The sequence below is a fragment of the Poecilia latipinna genome, unplaced genomic scaffold, assembly GCF_001443285.1.
Source record: "Poecilia latipinna isolate Pla-1442-1.1 unplaced genomic scaffold, P_latipinna-1.0 Scaffold963, whole genome shotgun sequence".
In the NCBI taxonomy this organism is placed as follows: Eukaryota; Metazoa; Chordata; class Actinopteri; order Cyprinodontiformes; family Poeciliidae; genus Poecilia; species Poecilia latipinna.
The window spans coordinates 213,391-234,975 of NW_015113579.1; the positions used below are offsets into that span (position 1 = coordinate 213,391).

Sequence of the window (21,585 nt, forward strand, 5' to 3'; positions counted from 1 at the left end):
TACTTGTCATAGATTCTCAAGATTCTCTCGAAGCTCTTTGTATCTTGCTTAAACATAAATTGTGCAGTTCTGAATTTAACCAAATCACAGCGTTTCAATATATTTGACTTTAAAAGAATGCTCACGAAGTCCTACTTGTGCTATGAATAATTCTAAATAGTATAATTTGTGTTTTCCAGCAGATTTTGTGGTCTAATGGCACCCCCAGAAATGTAATTTCCTTTTTTCTTTCCATTTCGACTTTATCAATCATTTTGTTTGTACATCTAACAATGTTTTTATATATAAATTTAAATCTTTATTTTTTGTCTTAGTTTGTATTATTTGTAAACAACGTTTATTCAAAAATACTTTGTGTGAACTGCGCATGTCTGAACTTCCATAAACGTCATCAATATGCGCCTCTATCTTAGCTTACGGAAAAGGCTGTCACACGACCTTTCCTGCTGCCTCAGTATGTCATGTTTGTTGCTGTGACTTGGAGTTTTTAAATGTAACAGAGATAGAAAAAAATTCTGTTGGTAGAATAAGAAGAAAAGAACATGCTTCGTTTCTCCTGTTTGGTTTTCAGCAGAGGAGCGGCTCGAAGGGTGAGTTATTCCCAGCTAGCGGTCTCCATGCTGCAGTCCGTCTGTTATTACCGTCATATGTAGTGAAAGTGAGAGAAAGATAACACAGTTAACCTGCTATTAACCATGACGGAAAAGGTTTACTCCGATTTAATTTTAAATAAAGGACAAAAAATAATATTAAGTCTTTTTATGCATTTTTAAGTGAATATCTGGTCTCGATAGCAGTCAGAAATCAGGATCAGATAAAGAATCCTATTCAGGAGATTCACTCTAAGGTAAAACAATATAAGGATAACGGACTGTATAGTAAGGACAAATTTACAGCATAATAAAAATACTGTACAGTTACTACAGAACTCTGCAGCTGGGTAGGGTAGTTTAAATAAATGTGCATTGTTAGGCCTGTCGGAATAAATCAATTAATCACATGATAAATTAACACTACCACCATAATTTCCATTTCCATTATTTATTTTTCTTTTTTCTCTTTTTCTGCCAAAAACTGGATGACAAAAATCTTCAGTCTGGACCTTTGGTCTCAAGTAGCACATAAACATTTTTGTTTACAGAGACTTTGTAATTAATTTTATTAGTTGTTTCTGTTGTTTTGTTTACTTTGGATATTTAAAATGTCTTCCAGTTCGAATGTTAAATAATAACAATTTGTAGTCCAGCAAAATGTGTTTTCATGAAAGGTCTACTCATCTAGTATTCCTGCATTCAGCTGCAGCTAAAAGTGTTTGATTACATTTTAAAACTTGTATTTTTCTTTATAAGTATTTCAGTATTTTATTTATTTTTTCTCTCCTCAGTTTGCCTCATCTTTCTCCAGTGAGACCGCTCTCCCTCCAAACTTACGCCTTCCCTCTAATCTTGTGGATCCTGACAGATTACGTAAGTCTGACATGGAGGTTAATTAAATGACTTCGATCTTAACAGCTGATTAACACAAACATGTTAATATTTCTCTCTTCACTTGTTTCGTTTATTCCTGCAGGGCGTCCTCCACCTCCAGAAGACTCCTCCCTTCCTCTAATCAGGAAGTGCGATGCGGCACTTCCTGCTCACCTGAGCCCCGTGCGGACGTGGGTGGACACTCTGGAGAGTAAGGACAGCGAACCGTTGGGACTGACTGAACTCCACCCTGATGTCTTTGCGGTGTCTCCAAGGTATGTAGAAACCTTTCATCATGCCGAATTAAGATACTGAGTCCACTGCAGGTTTAAACTGATCTTCGTTCTCTTGATACAGGCTTGATATTCTACATGCTGTTGAAACCTGGCAGAGAAATTACAAAAGAATTGTAAGTTAAATACAGTTGAAACCAGAAGTTTACCTTCATCTTTTTTTTCTCACTGTCAGTTAGAATTACCAAAATTATTTCTATGTGCTGAGTGCTGCAGTGTGTTATTAAACTGTATGATTAATTAGTTAATTATTATAATTGGTTTAAAATTTTGAACCAAAAGTTTGGGTTTCCTTATCTAAGGACTAGCTGTCATAATGTTACATGTATAGTCGCACAACAATAAAGTTTAATTAATACAAGAATAAAGTTTTAATATTACCAGAATAAATTCATAATATTAGGACTCTGAAGTAGGAATTTTGAGAACTCCTGCACAAAAAATACCAGAAAATTAAAATGAGGAATGCTGACAATATGGTGAAGTTATGCTATCAGTTTCACAGATAAAGAAGCAATAAATCTTTTAACACATCAGCATCAAATCATTATCAGTAGGAGGATTTTGAAACTTTTGATTACGCCACTGATAATACTAATACTCTGTTGTACAACACACAGAAGGGATGATTGAAATAAAATCCACTTTTTGAAAACAAAAAGTGGATTTTAAAAAGTAATTTCTATCTGTTTTTTTTTTTTAGAAAATAATCCATTTAAAAGAAGTTTTTTAGAGTCACTTTGTTTTTCTAAGTTTATTTTCTTGGCTGTGACAGAAACAACTAATAACCTGACTTTATTTTAACGCTTCACAGAGTCATGCTAACACAAAGGTGAGGTCAGAGGTGCGAGGCGGAGGCAGGAAGCCATGGAACCAAAAAGGAAGCGGAAGAGCTCGCCATGGAAGCATCCGATCGCCGCTGTGGAGAGGAGGTAGCTTCATCTGCTGTTTAATTTCATTTTTAAATAAATTCCCTCCACTTAAACTAAACTTTTGCACTTATAAAGAAGGCTAACTTCTTTGCTGAGCCATAAATTCAGATGTAGCTTCCTTTACTGATGTGATCCAGAAGGATTCACGTTATTTTTTTCCCCTCAGGCGGAGTTTCTCATGGGCCAAGAGGACCCAAAAGTTACTACTACATGTTACCCATGAAAGTACGAGTGCAGGGGCTGAAAGTGGCGCTAAGCTCCAAGATGGCTCAGGTAAATATGATATTCAGTTAAGTTGGGTATAGTACTGTCAGCTGTGGCATGGAAAATAATTAATGTAGGTAACTTATGTTAAAAATATGGAGTTTATTAATGCTAACCAGTTCATGTGTGCAAGTAGAGGATGATGGATTGTTCTTCAACAAGTACAACAAAGGATTCTGTTGGTAATAGATGTAGATTATATTAAATTTATTCTGCATTAAGTCATTGCACTACATTATTTAGTGGTGATTCCTATTAGATTGCAGAGTAATTGTTTTAAATAAAATATTTAATCTTTTTTTTTTATCGATGTCACGGTGTCACTTGTCTCCAGTGGTGAGCACACCTTAGCTAATGTGCTAATAGCTGAGCTAATTTTACGTTTAGCACTTTTGCTAACTTTGAAAAATAATTTAAAAAAATTTTCTGGATAAATTCTGAAGCGCTAATTGGCTTCCCTGTTTCGTAAACTTTTGGTTCAGAAAAGTACGACATCTTCGTTGAAATTTTTATCTACTGTTAATTCTTGAAGTAGTCATGCTCTTATTTTGAAGAGGATGAAAACCGTTTGTGCAGTAGTTCTGTTTCCTCTCCTAACGTTTTCTTTCCCAATAATTTAGTTTAATAAAAAAAAACTAACAAAAAAATGAGAATATTGTTTTTATTTATATTATAGAACTTGTAAATTATGTCAAAATCACATTGTTGCTGAAGATTTGTGGTAGGCTTAAATTGTAATCTGAGCTAAAGTCTAGCGCTTATTTCACTGTTAGTCTAGCAGTTTTGGGTTAGTAGTACAGCTCCATTTTCAGTTAGTCTTGCCCATCACTTGTCTCCATAATCATTTCTTGATAACTCTGAACTCCTGTTTTCTGTAGCAATACCTTCACGTAGTGGACTCCCTGAACATTCCCACGCCAGACTCCCAGTACCTTCTGGAGCTCATCAGAAGCAGACACTGGGGAGAGTCTGTGCTGCTGGTTGATGTGTGAGTATCTTACCTTACTGGTGTAAATCAGAGCAAATAAGTTTTCTATTCTAATTCATTCTGTGGCTGCTTTTAGGTCTGAAGAGTTCCCTGAAAATATCCTCCAGGCTACAGAAAACCTAAAGACAGTTAACCTTATTCCAGCCATCGGTGAGTAAAGTACAACCCGTGCATTAGAGCCATTGCAGATAGAAAAGAATAAGAGTAAATACTGGCCAAAACACTGAACTGGATTAAATGTCGTTTATTTCCCCCGTCAGGTCTGAATGTGCACAGCATGCTGAAACACGAAGCCGTCATCCTGACTCTGGACACGGTCAGGTTTCTGGAGGAGAAGCTCCTCTGGCACGACGAGCGTTACACGTTTCTTTACCCGCTAAAACTGCCGTACTCCGACTTCCCTTAGAACAACTGATCTGTGACAAATTCACTGACGAGACTGTTTTATTTGTTTATTATGAATGTCACAATAAATAATTATACTTGTAAAAAGTACAAAAACAGTTTTGAAAATTGTGCAGCTTAAAACTGAGAATTAAACTTTTGTGGGAGGCGACGGTTAGCCAGATCGTTCCTGATGGTCCAGCGGAGCTCGGAGCGTTTCTTCTGCGTTGGCACCGTGTAGGTGTTGGGAACGTAAACCCTTCTGGGCTTCTGCTCAAACACAATGAAGACAGGAGATTAGAGCACCCTCCCTGTCACACCTGGGCGGGATACCTTGATTTAAAGGCGCTTCCAGAACAAGATGTTCTATTACGAGCAGGAAGTGGGAGGCGACGCAGTGTCCAAACGCGAGGTCTGATGTAACTCAATACATTCCCAGAAACAGATCTGAAGAGTTTCATCAGCCCTTAGGAATGTAGTTTACATTTTTTTTTACCTCACTGTCTGAAGTTAAATTAGACCAAACTTCTTTTTTTAGGTTGGTCAGATTTACTAGGATTATTTACATTTGCTAAATGCTACAGTAACAAGAAAATATATCAGATTTATCTATTCATTTCTTTAAAGTCAGAGGTTTTACAATCTCTTTAAATGATGGTGATTGTCCAGACTTTGGACAGACGTTTGAGTTAATTGGAGGCACACCTGTCGCTGTATTTTAAGGCCACACCTGGAACAAACTGCTTTCTGGTTTGACACGATTAGAAAGTCAAAACAAACAAGCTGAGACGTCAGGAAGAGGATTGTACAGATGTTCAGGTCTGGTTCACTGTGGAAGGTGCTGCGTTCATTTGTTCAAGGAATTATGCACAAATCTAGACGTGATGGGAAAGTCCAATTATCAGGCCTTTCGGAAAGGAGGCGGGTTCTGTGTCCAGAGATTAAAGTTTCTGGTCCAAAATCTGCAGATTAGCCCCAAAACAAAAGCTAAATAAAACGTAAAGATTCTGCTGAAGCTGGTCATCATCGCATCAATATTCAGTGCAATGTGTCATGTACCAACATGGGCTGAAATGCTGCTCAGAAAGAAAGAAGCCATTTTAAAAATCTTCATTTTTGGAGACGGGTGTTGTGGTTTGATAAAACCAAAGTGGAAATGTTGGGACATAATGACCATTTTTACATTTGGAGAAAAATTGAGGAAGCCTTTAACCATCCAAGCACAGAGGTGGCAGCGTCATGTTGTGGGACTGTTTTGCTGATTTTTTTCTTACAAATTTCTGACTTTTCAATATCGGAGAATATGGCTACATCACAAATTGATGCCTATAATCATGGAAAAAAAATTTTTCTTGCAAATTTATGGCTTTTCAACTAATTATATCCAAGTTTTTCTCATAAGTGTAAAATTAAACTCTAAATTTACTTCTCCATGACCACATTATTATTATTTTAATCCATAAAGCAGAGTTGTACGTGTCACTGTGCATTTTTGCCACTGAATGAGGAGGAATGTGACTCAGCTAAAACGTTTTAACTCCTTTCTGCCCAGAAGCAAAACTGACTGGTTATTATTGGAGCCACCGGGGCTATGCTGCCCCCTGTTGGTCCAGATCTGACAGCGCATTCATTAATCCCTGTAGCAGCTGCTACATCTACTGCTCAACATAAAATAATTTTAAAAAAGCAAAAACAATAATAAAATCCAAACAAAAATCTTTCTGATGCACCAGCTTAAGTGATTTTGTTGCAGTCAACCCTGATTTGTTGATAAGTTGCTTTATTTTAGTGAATAAAGCAGCTTTGTCCTACATTTCTCTTTTGCATGTTTACTTGTAAAATACTTGACTGCATCAAAACAAGCGATATTCTGTTAAATCTTTCTTCCTAAAAGATTTAAAATGCACCGAGGGGTAATTTGAAGAAGGTTGGAAGAAGTCTGAATGTTAGATTCTGATTAATATTCAATAAAAATACTTAAAACGTCTCAGTTTAAACAGTTTAGGCTCCCCTTAGACCAGGGGTGCCCAAAGTCGGTCCTGGAGGGCCGACATCCTGCATGTTTTAGTTCTCTCCCTGGTTTAACGCACCTGGATCAAATGAAGGCTCATCATAAGGTCTAAGAAGAACAATTGACATGCTGAAAAGATTGTTTCAGCATGTCAATGCTGAAACAATCACCAGGGAGAGAACTAAAACGTGTAGGATGTCGGCCCTCGAGGACCGACTTTGGGCACCCCTGCCTTAGACTATACTCTGAGTTGAATTTATGATTTATCATTTCAATTATATTTATTAACTTAATAGTAAATTAATTTGCACATGTCCTGAAAAGCTCCAAGATGAAATCAACAACCTCAACAGAAATATATATTTTTAAACTTTCTGTATTAAAGTGAGCACTGCTTGAAAATCTGTCATGGAGTCAAACACGTTTCCCCATCGGTGGGATATTTTAGCTGAACCACTCAAACCACATAAATAATAATAAATTAAACTACAAAATGATCTGTGTACCTGATCAAAAACTGTGAGGAAAATTCATTTTTTATGCTACAGGCAAATAATGGTGAATACTCACAGGCAGAGGCTGGTATGATAACTTTTCCTGAAAACAAAAACGTATAAAGTAATTTAAGCTTATAAACATTTACCAGGTAGTTCTAAACTTAACACTACTACAAATCCACTTTTTGTTTTTACTTCCAGTACAGTCCAAATTTATACAAATACTTCTACATCTTAGAAAAACTAAATTGTACAAATGTGATATTGGTGCATCGTTCCACTGAAGCAGTTAAACCGAACATTGCTCAATGAGGAAAGTTTGAAACATGTTTCTGTACCTTGATCTCCCAGCGGAGAGCTTTCCTGACGTTGTCTCCAGGCACTTGGAAGGCGTCCCACATCTCCTTGTACTGGAAATACCTGCAGAGGCAAAAGTATCCACAGCAGCTGGCGTCAAACTAGAGCAGCAGACTCCAAATGCAGACCGTCAAAGAGAAAATGGGTTTTTGAAGAACTTCATACCAATGATGACGCCAACCAAAGACTGCAGTGCAGATGACACAATCCAAGTCTGGTTTCATGTATTTATTGTCATACCTTCTGCTCTCACATCTTTATGATTTCTGGGAATAATTCCCACAAGGTTTTGGAGTCCATTTATGGGATTTTCCCACCATTTGTGAGGTCAGACACTGATGCTGGATGAGAAAAACCATCCGTGTCCTAATCAATCCCAAAGCTGTTGAATCAGGTTGAGTTCAGAATCTGTCATCATGTTATAATGTTACTCTCTCATCAAAAACACTCCTGGACTGTTTCCTTGATTCTTTCATGCATGTTTGAGGGGTCCTTCAATCTCCATGGCAACCATTAAGATGTGCAAAACGCCTGGGTGGACCTAGCTCCGCCTTCAAGGACACAGCTCCTCCTCTGAGTTGCAGTTTTCCAAGCTTCTACCTCACAACTACGTACCTCAGACTAGCCAGCGATATGTTTCAGAAAGAGCAGGCAGAAGGCAGTAAAATTTATTTTAAGTCATATTTGATATTTATAGCATTTCTATAACAACTGAAGGCACCATAATTACTTGATCATACTATAAAATGCCACTATGTGCCTGGAAAACATAATTCTGCCCCTTTAAGGCTTTGTATTGGTGCTCGCCCAACAAAAGCCATTCCAGGAAAATCTATATCTTGAGCCTGTAATTATTCACTCTGTCAACTCTTCAAACTACATGTGGTTTTAGGAAAAATTAAGAGGTAGTTTTGGTTAACTTTAAACATTTAGTTCTTCATTCGACACAATAGAAGATTTATTTTATTGTTTTCGTAGATTTGAGCCAGATGTGGATAAATATTTGTGCTTAGCCGAGATATTTCTACCTTACCTGGTCACTGGATCATTCTTCTTAATGGCTCTTTGGAACATCACCGGGCGGATGACTGAAACACAAGTCATAAAAAAGTTTTAAGTATTTTACAACAATCTATGGACCTAGAGACTTCTAGAACGATAAAGCTTAGCTATGACCCACTCCTTCGTTTCTGGTTACTTACAGGATTTTGGTTTGGGTCGTACTTCCCGATCACTTTGAGTCTGAAGGTAAAAATGTCAAAAATCAGACATTTTAACATTTAAAGCTGCAGAGCGTAACTTTTATAAAAGTATATTTTTTTCCATATTTATTAAACATGTCACCATATTGTGACAGTTTGGTGTGAGAGATCATTTGTGAAAAAAATAATCAACCTCCTTCAAACCCTTCTATTGGTCTGCAGAAATGCTCCTGGTCAAAAACAACCAATCAGAGCCAGGAGGCGGGTCTTTGTGCTGTCAATCATCCTCCTGTAGGCTGCTCACTGTGCTAATGGTGGAAAAACAACTCATTACTGTTACATAAAAAACGTTTTCCGCCATCTTTGGTGGCTGTGCTAACTAGCATTAGCAATCATGGCATTCATGTGAACCAGCTGTAGAGAGTGATTGACAGCGCCAAGACCCTCCTCCTGGCTCTGATTGGTTCTTTCTGACTAAGCTGTGTATTTCTGTAGTTAGTACTGGGAGCACTGGGATAAGAAGAGGAACACTGTCATCACAGTGATAAATACGCAAAAAAAAATTTTTTAAATAAAAGATACATACTGCAGGTTTAATAAATGTGACTTGGAAAGCTGCTTCACCCACCACGACGTCAATACATGATCTGAAGGCAGGGAAGTCGACGGCGTCGGTCTCTGAGCCCTGGGAGTCGTTCTCATCTGTGTCGTAATCTTTCCGATCTGAGGTTAGATCAAGCTCAGCCATTCGCTCTTCTAAGCAGCTCGAAGCATCTGACAGACAATGAACACAATTACGCTTTGCTCTCATGTAGTACAGCTCTGGTTTTGAAAGCATGAGCAGGAGGTTATGTTTGCATACAGAAGTAAAACTGAATTACTATGAATTACATTCACAGTAATCTCGGAGCAACTGGAATCATAATTATTGATTTGCTTTTCCTCAAAAATTAGTGTTGCAGAAAAAAGAAGAAAAAAAATCAACCTAGAAATGTAGAAACTATTGGCCTGTCTTACACTAATGCAATCTTGTAAGATTTTTTTTTCATGTTTTTTTTGTATCTACAGTAATGTGTTATTCTGTTTTTTACAAGTCTGTTTTGTTTTTTAGCTTAATGAGCTGATAAAATGAAAAAGTCTAATTTTAAAAATAAAAAATACACTGCAAAAACACAAAATCTTACCAAGTTTGTCTTATTTCAAATGAACTGAGATTATATCCAACTAAACACTTTGTAAGATTTTGAGGTTTTGTAGAGTAAATTTTTGTAGCAAAAAGTTTGGACATTTGTGTAGATTTTTACCAGGCAAGATAAAATCCTTTATGGAGTTGAAGAACCTGACGCCTTTGTTTCTTGAAGATTCGTCTTTAACATCAATCACCGACTCGCTTTCTGCATGTTCCTTCAGATTGTGCAGCAGTTTCTCCTGTTTTTCTTCTTCGCCTCCATCTGTCCCATCCTCTAAACCCTTCTTGTGAAACAAGAGCATATCGTCTGCATCAATGTGAAGATGCTGTTCCTCCGGTTCTGGTTCTACAGGAAGTTTCATGTCATCTACGCCATCAGACACAAACTCCACAGGCTCCCTTACATCCGGTCCATGCGTCGGTTCATTATCAAACTCAGTGAAGCTACTGAGCGGCCGTGAGACTTCTTTATCGTCTCTGAACTCGGACAGATCTTCTTGGCTGTTTTGGGTAAACTTGTTCATAGAATGACCTGGTTCTGGTTGGTTCTGCTCCTCCGCTCTGTATGTGCCATATCCAGAGGTCACTGGGCTTTCTGCTGCACCGTCAGTAGTTTTCCCATCATCAATATCATCACTTTCCTCTTCCAGAGTCACCTCATTAAATAACTGCAGTTGTTCCTCCCCTGAACTCTCTGGAGGCGAGTCCTCTGGGTCGTTGACGGGTCTCATAATTTCCGCATCCTCCTCCTCGTCTTCTGCCTCTCCATCCGACCAGAAAGAGGAGTAAAGGGAATCCTTCTCGTCATCGCTCTCTCTGTCCCACTGATCATTATACATCTTGTACATGGCGGCGCCACGCTCGGCTGAGGTGTATGGGGTGAAGGATCAACAGAGGCAGGAGGTTGGAGGAAGAAGCTAAGAGGATTAGCTGAAATCCAGAGACCTTACACGCCTCTTCTCACAGCTGAAACAGCCCCAGCTGCTGGAGACTACTGGGTAGTATCTCTTGATTTGTTCATATTGATTTATTAACCGATATTTACTCTGTGTCGCCCATTACAGCTAGTTTCAAGGAGTTTGATTTAAAGTTATAGGGGACCTGTTGTGCAAAATTCATTTTTGGGTCTCTATTGCTTTTAAAAACAGCCAAAGTGCTTCCTGGCAATAAGGCAATGTTTTCTGGTGCCTGGAAAATGATCAGTTTCAAAAAATCTTCTGGATGTAACATCACAAATTAGCAGGCACTCCCCCTTGCCTAGCAGCCCCAGTGAAGTTTAGCCTGTTGCCTAGCAACCCAAGCTTGGCTCCAGCACTTTTGGTCAGCTTGTTTTACCGCTGTATGTGCTGTGCAATGGCTGCTGGAAAAAACAAGTGTTTTGTTGTTGACTTACAATCCACCAACCACTTGCTGCATCCTTGTTGGTTGTGCAGGAGGATCTACTTCTGCTTTTCAAGGATTTACAGTTGTATAATTGCGTATATGTTTGCAGCCATTTTCATGTGTGAGTGTGAACGTTGATATTGGGGGCATAGCCAGCAGCAGATTATTTGGATTTAAAGTGACAAGACGCCGTAAAACTGCAATGAAAGTTGGTTCTACGGAGTACCGAGACGAAGGAGCTCAACACAGCTGCACAGAACTTTAAAAACGTAAAAAGTGTATATTTTCCTTCCACTTCTCATTCTGAAGTACTTTGTGATTGTTTTAATCACATAAACGTCAAATCACAGAAAACGCATCAAAGTCTGTGGTTGAAAGTGGATGAATGCTGTTATAAGGCACTGGGTATATAAATTGGTCTACATTACCTGAGTCATCTGTGTAAATCGATTCAGAACAGATGAAAGACTTTCCTTTTCGTTTTCTGAGAACAAAAAACAATGACATCAGAAATCACATGGTCGGTGTTTCTGTAAAACCTGTGCATACATCTAAGTGATATAAATTATATTAATTATAATTTACATTTTATTAAAAATATAAAGTTTTCCCCAGAGTATTATAAGCCTGGCGGGCCACCAGGCTTTACTTGTGCCCCCACCAGGCTTACTTTTTCTGTTCTGTCAGAGAACATTTTTCCTCAAATGCTGTAATTTCAACACGTAAAAAAAGGAAATAAGTTGAAAAGTTTGAGCTTTTCTCAGCTTAAACTCACCTTAAAACCTTTCTCTTTATTACTCGCCTCTGCTGGTGGTCTGAACAGGAAGTGTAGCTGTCAGACAGCAAAGAGTCCAGGGTGTCTTCGGTATCCGGCTCCTCCTGCAGCCTGTTAGGAGCGCCAGCTGAGAAATGCAGCCTCGGACCCACAGACAGTGCAGCGTACGAGTCGCCACAGCTTAGTGACCGTACATTGTGTTCGCTCTTCTGTGTGTTAGACAGCTGTGCATTTACAAAAATTGAACAAAACAACCAAATAACGTTAACTTCAGGGTTTTCTTGGCAGGAAAAAACTATTACAAATCAATACATTTAGAGTTTTTCTTGAGATCCTATTTGTAAAAATAATATTAACATAGATCAAAACATTCTTGAGAGAGACTGGAGGACCATTTTGGTTAGGGGTGCATCGATTGTTTTCTGGCTGATCGGAAATTACCGATCTTTAAAAAACTTGACCTGCCAATTCCGATTTTGACTGATACCAATTTTCTTTTTGTCTGAAATGTTGCTCAATATTGCGAGAAAGTTGCTGAGTGGGTAATAGTGGGATGACAATTGTTAACTGTAAACATGCAGACAAGGCCGGTCAGTCAGTCAAACCTCTTTTACAGGAGAGCAGAAGAGGACAGAGGATGATTTTTAGACCTTCACTGAGGTAGATAAGATCGGGGAATAAGATTAGGTTCAATTAAATGCATTGGCCGATTACTGATCTCCCAAAATTAAGCAAATCATGGCCAATAAACTGGCTGACCGGTAAATGGGTGCACCCCCAGTTGGTACTAGTGACTATTTATTATTGAACGATAAACAAGCCTCCAGTCACTGTGGCAGCAGGGCTCAAACTAATTCACAGGCTGCCTTTCCAACCCAGTAGAAGTAGCTAAGCCTACGCAGGCACACCAGTGTAGAGAGCTGACAGAGGAGGAGAGATTAATAAGTTTGTGATAGTGATAAAAAAAAAAAATAGCAGAGGTGACAGACATAGGTAAAGCAAGTGATGGTAGCCAGCAACTACAAAGAACAGTGAAAAAATACAACTACATCTGGGTGTAGCTTCATATCATTTACCGTTGAGTCACGGCCCGTTACTTCTTTATGTAGGAAAAATCCATCCCCTGAATTGTTATTGTATGACAGGCTGACTGTGGGGAAGTAAAGCAAAAATTAAGGAAAACTCTGTTACCAGCGTCATGATTAGGTGGGTTTAAATAACTGGCTCTCTCACCTTTTTCTTTAGTATAAGCAGGAAGACTTGACTGAGATGCTGCTCTCCGAGTATGTATGCTTATATGTGTGGGAGAGGCCAGGTTTTTCCACTGCCCATGGCGTATCAGTTCATCAAGATCTGACAGGATGCATACAAGAAAAATTACAGATTTGTTTTCTTGTTCAGCACATAAATATCTACGACTTCAAAATCTTCCAAGAAAGAGACATATGGCTCATGAGGCTGACCTTGTTTAAACTCCAGCAGCCTGTGTTTTGGTATGGTCTTATAGCCAAGAATAGCCAGTTGCTGTTGAATTTCTTCCTCTGAGAAGTCCAGGTTGTCCATAATGTTGTCAATTTTATGTTCTTGTGGGAGAAAGTAAACACACAAAAGCCCAATATTAAACTTTAATTATTTGTACATCTGCACCAGAAAGTGTACATGATTTATTTTGTCTAATGGTATCACTTTTAAATATTAAATCAGATGTTAGAATCACTTAATCATTGCTTAAGCAGCCTTGGTGTAAAATTATGTTGAAGTAGTTTTACTCTTGAGTACTCTATCCACCTCTTCCTATAACATTTTTCTTTGAATCTCAAACTATATTTATTAGGTTTATATAGCCCGTGTTTTAGCCACACTTCTTATGTCAGGGTTAACAAAGTGCTTTTTATATACGGGAGGCTAAAGAAATTCACACCAAGTATGCTACCGTTAGCTTAGCACAAGTCAAGGTGATGTACATGCAACCACGCCCTAATGGTCACCTGTAAACGCCTGATGCCTAAAATTCATACACACTTTAGCGTTATTGCTTATAATCGATATTTTAAAGAATATATGTTTCAAAACTATATCAAAAAACAGCATTAAATATATGGCTAAAATATAAACGTGTAGGAGAGTTCTGCAATCAAGAAGTATTACCGTAACAAAGATTAAATGTCAGACTGAGCGCTGTGTGTATTTTTTCAAGAAGACTAACGTAATTTATCTTTTATGTCATTTCTGTTTTGATTTAGCCTTTTAGGTTATTGGTCGACGATAAGTAGATTTACTATAACTTAGACTGCTGCCATTGTGTTGTTGAGAATCAAAAATCTGACCTACCTCCGCGCAAATTTGTTAAGAAATTCGCCACCATAAAAAGTAAGACAGCGGTTAACTGAAAAATAAAGCAACCTTCGGCATAGTTGTCGCTTGTGTGTAAAAATCAAGCTCTTTAACAAGGTTGCTGCCTGAAAACTCAGCAACATTAGCTAATAAACAGTGCCGTTAAAAAGTGTACACACACACAGCACCAGGACAACAGCCGTTAACAAGCTTTGAAAATGACGCCATCTTCTTCTTCCTCGACTTCTTCGTGCTCTGTAATGTTTTTCGGTAACTACCGCCACCCACTGGTCAAGAGCCTGTAAGATCACGCCAGATTTTACTGGTTCGGGCATACTGTTGAGATACTAGAGCGTATTGATTGCCTAAATGTTTCTTGTGACAAGTTTCTTCATTTCCCAATTGATACTTGTACATCTGATGAGCTTGTTGGGCGCATAGCTTTGTTTTTCTCCATTTGCGAAGCCTCGACAGACCCCTTTCTGTGTCGCTCCCTCCTCCAAAGCGCGGAGGTTCACTTAGGGACCGTCAACAAATTTCCGAACCAAACACTCCTGAGAAGCAAAAGTAAATAGACGTCTTGCCTTGTGACCTTCTGACACACACACACACACACACACACACACACACACACACACACACACACACACAAATGCTAATTCATGTTGTTACATGAGACATACTCATTTTACTTAATTTAAAGTGATTTCAAATATTTTAAATATTTTTTATATTTAAAAAATATTATTTTTTTCAATAGCTTAGAAGTCATGTGACCAAATACTCTTAATCAATGTGAAATTATTTTACCAAATTGGATAGATGAGGCACATTCATTATTCCACTTTAGGCCTATTTTATATTTTATAGGTAATTTTATGTTTTAAAAAATAGGCTTTTTCTTCAATATCATCCAAGTCATGTGACCTACTGATTCAAAATCAATGTGAAATTACTCTGCTACTCTGGCCAGGTGATTATTTTATTCCATTTTAGGTATTTTATTATATTTTACAGGTCATTTTATATGTAGAGAATAAGATTTTTCTTCAATAGCTTCCAGGTCATGTGACCTACTGACTCAAAATCAGTGTGAAATTATTCTATTAGACTAGGTAGATGAGGCAGACTTATTGTTATACCATTTTTGGTCTTTATATATATTTTTAGGATTTTTTTCAGTCAAAATTTATGATTTTTCTTCAATAGTTTGAGGGTGATGTGATCTATAAAGTCAAAAAAAAGTGTGAATTTCTTCTACTGGAGATATGAAGCAAAAAACCTAATCAATAATTATTGATATAGACTGATACAAAACACTTATTTTGTGATATGTATTTCAGCCATATTTGGTTCCTAACTGCTGGTTTAAAGTGAGCCGTTTCTTCTGATTGCTGTTCCATAAGATGAAGATCAACAAATTATTGACCAATTACTTTTTTCTGAAGCTAACAGATTAGTGTTTATGATCTGCTGAATTGAACAAAATTGATCTGTTTGCCTTGTAAGGAAGCTTGATAAATACAATTCTGAATCACAACATGAAAAGTGAAGTGAACTAAATTTATAGAAATTTAGAAAAATGGATAAGTGAAAAAAAAAAAAGATTGAATCAAACTTGACTTGTTTGGACTTGCATTTAATTTCAAAACGGCCTCCTTGTGAGTCCAGAGGTTGGTGGAATCAACTAACTCACTCACTATCTGGTTACCTAGCAACTCACTCACAATCTGGTTACCTAGCAACTCATTCACTATCTGGTTACCTAGTAACAACCTGCTGAGTAACTGGCACAGCAGCAGTTTCAAGTTTCCAGCTGCTTAAAAATAAAAAAAACAAAGCCGTGGAGTGAAAACTGTGGATAAAACAGAAAAAGTCCCATCACCAGTTTGTCAGTATTCCAGATATTTAAAACAAAAAGTTGTTTCTCCCTGTTATCGTTTCATAAGTTGAAGATTGAATTATGTATGACAACTTAGTTTTAATGAAGCTAACAATTTAGTGTTTATGATCTATTAATTTATTACAGTAAAGAAATGGAGCTGTTTGCCTTGTAAGGAAGCTTGATATATTCTTTTTTCTGAATCACAACGTGGAAAGTGAAGAGAATTAAAATGCTAGAATTTCTGAAAGATGGACATATGAAGAAAAATAAAGGTTGAATCAAACTAGACTCGTTTTCCCTTCCCTATTTAGTTTCAAAATGCCCCCTTGTGAGTCCAGAGGTGTATTCGCTCCTCCTTCAGCCCGCTGAGCCTCACCTTCTCAGTCAGGACTTTCTCACTTCCTCCCTTCTAGCAGGCGGTGGGCTTTCAGTCGGGGGGGCCACCGGTAGATGGACTGACCGAAAGCCTCGTCTAATCTGGTAAAAAGGAGATTTTTTAGTACCTTCCTGGCTCTTTGGGAAGACCATGGCTGTCTTCAGGACCCATCAGGAGCCTCTGCTGGTGGTTTTACTGCAGATGGTGTTGATTTGCTCAGCTCAGGTGAGAGGCGTTTTTCATCACTGCTGCATGAAAATAGATAATGAATTTTTCTCTAAGCAGGATGTTAAGTCACTCTAACTAACTCGCCTTTAGCTGCTTACTGAGTCTACTTTCTTGGATGTTTTTTTTATAACTTGATCCCTTTAGAAATTAACTTTAACTAATTTATATACATTTGAGGCTGTAAGTCACGGACTTAAAGTTTTAGCACAATATTTTGTGTTGATATTATTATAATATTATGATTTTTTTAGATAACTTTTTGTTTCTGACTGCATACCACAGCAATTATAACCTCCAAAACACAAATGCTGCTCTTGAAAAACATTTCCATTTGTGATGCACTGCTTTAGGTCACCAGTCACATAACCTATTGTGATTCATGTTACAAAAATGCACACATATTTTCAAATCTATTGATATCTATGGATATTTTCATTGAAAAAACAGTGAAGAAAATAGTAAATATAATATTCCCAACAATGTGGACAGTTTTTGAGAGGGTTTAAACATAATTTCTGGAATTTTTTGTGGCAAAAATAAATCAAAATAATAGGCAATACTTCAGAACAGTTTGTATTGAACATCGTCACTTCAATGGAACACAATCTCTAGTTAAAATAAGTTAAACTTATTACTGACATTTGTTATTTAAGCAACTGAGATGTTTATTTAACATTTTTAATATATTTATATCAAAGAATGACCTAAAACGCCTCTTTATCCCACCATGTTCAGCAGTGAGGTTTAGGCAGAAACTTTGTAGTTGTTTTGTTTTTATCTTGTTCTACTGCTGTTTAACCCAGGAAATTAGATTTTTAAAAAAAAATCTGAGTTAAATAAAGATTAAATAAAAACAAAAATGAAAACCATGCTACTTAGGCAGTTTAATGGGACTAAAATGAAAGCCGGGTTGGGTTTCGTGACCTTTCCTCTCAGATCAGGGACAATAAGTCTTTGTGTGATCGCCCTGCGCAGTACCGCAGCACTGCATGAGGCTTAAGGCTGAAAAATGAAAATCTGCTTTGTGTGTTTGTTTAAAAGAGGAGCGCGGTTGGCCCCAGAGGGCCCCCCGGACCGCCAGGCTTCGCTGGAGTACCTGGAGTCGACGGAATCGATGTGAGTCTGTTTATTTCATCCCTCAGTGAAGCCAAACATCAGCTGTTTCAGCTTCACAGCTCTTCTTACTGTACATTAAAACAACTTTCACTCATATATAAATGATTTCTTCTTCTCCTAATAGTGGAGATCAAGGAAAATATTCCAGTAAAATCAAATAATACACTGAAAAACAGAAGATGGAACTCCAACTAAAATTTATTACATATAATTTAATTAAGTTTGTCAAACTTAATTTATTTATGTTTATTTACTTGGATAAACTTAATTTGGTTACTTGTAACAAATTAACATAATTTTATTAAGTTGGACCAACTGTTTTCCTTTTTCAGCGTAAAGGTATAGTGTGGGACCATTTGAGGAAATAGTAACTGACAGAAAAATAATAAAAGGAGATGAGGCAAAATATTCTAGTAAAATAAAATAATATGGTTATAATGTGACAGAAAATTGTTTTTTTTTTCCATTGTGTCATTTGGATTTTTGAGACTTTTATTCAATCAAAGGTTCTGCCTACAATTAGGAGACGATGAAAAGAAGGAAACAAACAGAAGTAATTAGTTTGGAGCTTCGTTTCCAAATGAGGGTCATTTTCAGGTGTTTGTTTGAGTCTCTGATTGAGAAGAAAATATTCTGTTTTTCATCACCTTTATCTGAAATACAGTTTAAAAACAGCATCAATCAGCTGTTGGTGATCAGGAAATCTTAATTTAATTATTTCAAATACACTTGATTTATTTCGTTTTGGGTTTTTCTGCATTATTCGAATAGTTTTTTTCACCTAAACATAACAAACATCTCACAAATATCCATTTGAGATGCTAAGGGGACAGCATATAAAACCATAAACAATATGTTGAGTGGCCAATTTATAAAACAAATGAACCTTTACATGTATAATTATTGTTTTTGTGTTAATTTTAACATTTTTTCTGCATGTTCAGGGCGAGAGAGGGGAAGACTCCTCTGTAACTGGCCCAGTAGTGAGTGATTTTCTAATTTCTACATGCAGAGTTTCATAATGAAAACAACATTTTAGGATTTATTTATTAAACTGCACCATAACGAGTTGAACATTCCTGTTTCCAGGGTCTTCCTGGAGATAATGGCAAAGATGGGTCTTCTGGAGCTCCAGGCCTTCCAGGAGCAGATGTAAGTAAAAAACAAAATTAGGAATGTGTGTATTTATTAAATTTTAATTAAAAGGATGTTTTTTACATCTTGAAATCTGAAGTTGGAGAACTGGACTTATGTGTCTGCTGGTATCTGAACAGTTTGGATTTTCCTCCTGTGGGCAGAAATGTAGAGAGAGGAAAAATGTCCCCCTGAATAAATCAGTGGGGCTATTTAGGGCTGGGTCTCACGTGGCTTCCTGACAGAAACAGGGGTCTTTTTGTCTGCACCTGAAAGGAGTTTTGGGGGGAAAGGCTGTTCAGAGATGGCTGACAGGAAAGACATGTGGAGTGGTAACAGGGAGTTTTCTGTCTGTCAGGATCGCCACAGAGTGATATTACACCATGGAGGTTAAGGGTATATGACTGAGCTTCAGCTGTAGGAGCAATACAGTTTATTTTTGCCAACTGTTAGGATGGAGAAAAGCATTTTGATTGCCTTTAGACGGGTAATTATGATTTTATCACTCATGCACGGAGAAAGGAAGTTCAGTGGAAGGCCAAAATTGGAAAAACACAAAATCTTGCTTGTAGTATTTTTGTCTAGAGTCTAGAGCAAATATCTTAGTCCACTTGAAATGAAACCAAATTAATTTACAAGAAACTTTTCAGCAAGACATATGAGCTTGTTTTAAGTAAATAATTCCTTAATATTTGTGAAAAATTACAAGTTCCACTGGCAGGTTATTTCACTTGACACGGGGAAATATCTTGTTATAAGTGAAACAATCTGCCAATACAACAAGTACTTTTTAAAATCAATATTCAAAAATTATTTACTTAAAACAAGCTCCTACATACTGCTGTAAAGTTACTTGTAAGTCAGTTTTGTCGTATTTCAAGTGTACTAAGATATTTGCACTAGAAACTAGACCAAAAATACTTTATAAGATTTTCTGTTTTTGCAGTGAAGGGTAAAAAAAAGACACCAGATTTTCCTCAAATCATAATTCAAAGGAAAAATGCAAACAAAGTTTAACTGAAGAATGAGGTAGTCTGATACATTTATTTTACCTAATATTTTTGTAGTTTTGTAGATTTATTTGAGTTAAATTTAGTATATGCTGTTTGGTAGAATCACCTTTTAAACTGTATGAGTTGGGTCAGACATTTTGCTGACCTGTTGGCCCATTCTTCCTGACAGCTATAATAGGGTGTGATCAGTATTTCCACATAATCCACTTTTGTCCCCACAGCATGATGCTGCCACACATTCTCATACTTCACTGTTATGATGGTGTTGTACTTCAAATATAACGATGTGCTTCACAGCCATATACTTTATTTTTATCTTCATCAGACCACATGACCCGTTTTAATGTCTCTGACCCTGAGTGGCTAATCATGCTGCATTTGGAGTTTTAGCTCTTTCACCAGCGTCACAAAGCATTTTCATTTATTCACAGGCTTATTTACACCTTTATATAACAATATGAGTGGATGTGTCACTGTCAAGCATCTGGAAATTGTACAAATATAGATGCATTAGACCTTCAGTTGGAGCGAGCTAGCTAGTTTGCCTGCTAGCTTGGTTTAAAGCTAGCTAGTTAGCTCGCTCGCTTGCTACACCGATAGGATTTTAATGAAATGTGTGTCGTCTGCAGGGACCTGTGGGACCCCCGGGGGATCCAGGCCCTTTGGGCCCAAAAGGCTCAAAAGTAAGTCTGTCATATTTACAGCATTAATAAGAACTTTCCAGAGGATTTTCACACAGAGTGTTTTCATCAGCTATGTCTGTAAAGATGGGATGGCCCCCCACTGATTTCTAGGTTTCTGTGGATCTGAAAATAACAAAGACAGACAAAGTTTCTGTTCTTGTTTGGGTTTAGGGGGAACCTGGAGCTCAGGGACCTGCTGGAGAACCGGTAAGTAAACATTTTCAACATTTCTGTTACAAAGAGATAATATCACAGATTATTATAATCTCCAAATTGTTCCACCTAACCTTGCAGTAAACTGTAGCGTTACTGCAGAGATTATTACTGCACCAGTTTGCCTTTGTCTGATTGCATCTGCTGGGTTATTCCAGATTAACATCATAATCTCTGATTTGTCATCCACAGGGAGTAGGACTTGATGGGACTGATGTGAGTAAAGAAGTTACAGACACGTTCCATTATTATGCTTTGTTATTGTAAAGCAAAGCTCTTCATTCTATGAAAATAGAAAAAAAAAGAAAATAAAGTCACAGTTTAAAAGGAAACTTATTTTATTTTGTCTATCAAACACAAATTACGTGAATAATACAAAAATATCCACATCAAAGTAAAATCAGATTGAACTGTTTCAGTTTTTGTCTGACTCTGGAAATTGTAATTTATTATAGTTTTTTATGTAGCAAACATTAAGAATCTGATGCTTGGTACCATTTTGCAGCATTCATTACAGTTTCTGCTGGTTCTGTTACAGGGTATTCCTGGCACGGATGGGCTACCAGGTGAACTGGGAAAAGTAGGACCGCCTGTGAGTAAACAACACCTGGTAGAAACTTAAAGTAATCAACTGAAATGGAAACTTGCTTTTTTCATAAGAACATACTTCATTTTTTTAAGGAAATAAGAAGATGACTGATGAAAACTTCTTTATGTGTTTCAGGGAGCAAAAGGGAGGAGAGGTGCCGTTGGTCTGCCTGGTCCTATTGGTCCTCGGGTAAACATCCGTCTACATCCGTCTGGTTCACTTTATACACACGTTGCATGTTGTCGTTTACATCTGGAAACAACGCGGTGCTGC

At 37.4% G+C, this 21,585-nt stretch overlaps 3 protein-coding genes across 3 annotated transcripts; 2 read left to right on the forward strand and 1 right to left on the reverse strand.

Moving 5' to 3' along the window:
* Nucleotides 1-383: 383 nt before the first annotated feature.
* On the forward strand, nucleotides 384-4,446 carry mrpl4 (mitochondrial ribosomal protein L4). Its single transcript, XM_015049894.1, has 9 exons — nucleotides 384-590; nucleotides 1,385-1,466; nucleotides 1,570-1,741; nucleotides 1,824-1,875; nucleotides 2,574-2,691; nucleotides 2,858-2,964; nucleotides 3,834-3,943; nucleotides 4,020-4,093; nucleotides 4,204-4,446. The coding sequence occupies exons 1-9, from the start codon at nucleotides 543-545 to the stop codon at nucleotides 4,347-4,349; spliced, it is 909 nt and encodes a 302-aa protein (XP_014905380.1). The 5' UTR covers nucleotides 384-542; the 3' UTR covers nucleotides 4,350-4,446.
* hyls1 (HYLS1 centriolar and ciliogenesis associated) lies at nucleotides 4,381-14,376 on the reverse strand. The gene is made up of 12 exons (XM_015049893.1): nucleotides 14,073-14,376; nucleotides 13,205-13,324; nucleotides 12,975-13,094; nucleotides 12,818-12,891; nucleotides 11,742-11,965; nucleotides 11,395-11,450; nucleotides 9,023-9,168; nucleotides 8,395-8,434; nucleotides 8,226-8,280; nucleotides 7,174-7,255; nucleotides 6,909-6,935; nucleotides 4,381-4,597 (listed from the first exon to the last, which is right to left on the reverse strand). Exons 1-12 carry the CDS (start codon nucleotides 14,104-14,106, stop codon nucleotides 4,466-4,468), a joined length of 1,110 nt encoding a protein of 369 aa, XP_014905379.1. The 5' UTR covers nucleotides 14,107-14,376; the 3' UTR covers nucleotides 4,381-4,465.
* Nucleotides 14,377-16,323: 1,947 nt separating this feature from the next.
* Nucleotides 16,324-21,578, forward strand: LOC106958120 (collagen alpha-1(IX) chain-like; the record flags this gene model as incomplete). Its single annotated transcript, XM_015049875.1, has 9 exons — nucleotides 16,324-16,561; nucleotides 17,606-17,680; nucleotides 18,625-18,663; nucleotides 18,770-18,832; nucleotides 20,457-20,510; nucleotides 20,682-20,717; nucleotides 20,916-20,939; nucleotides 21,262-21,315; nucleotides 21,448-21,578. Coding segments are annotated over exons 1-9 (551 nt in total), but the record flags the coding sequence as incomplete, so codon positions are not given.
* Between the last annotated feature and the right edge of the window lie 7 nt (nucleotides 21,579-21,585).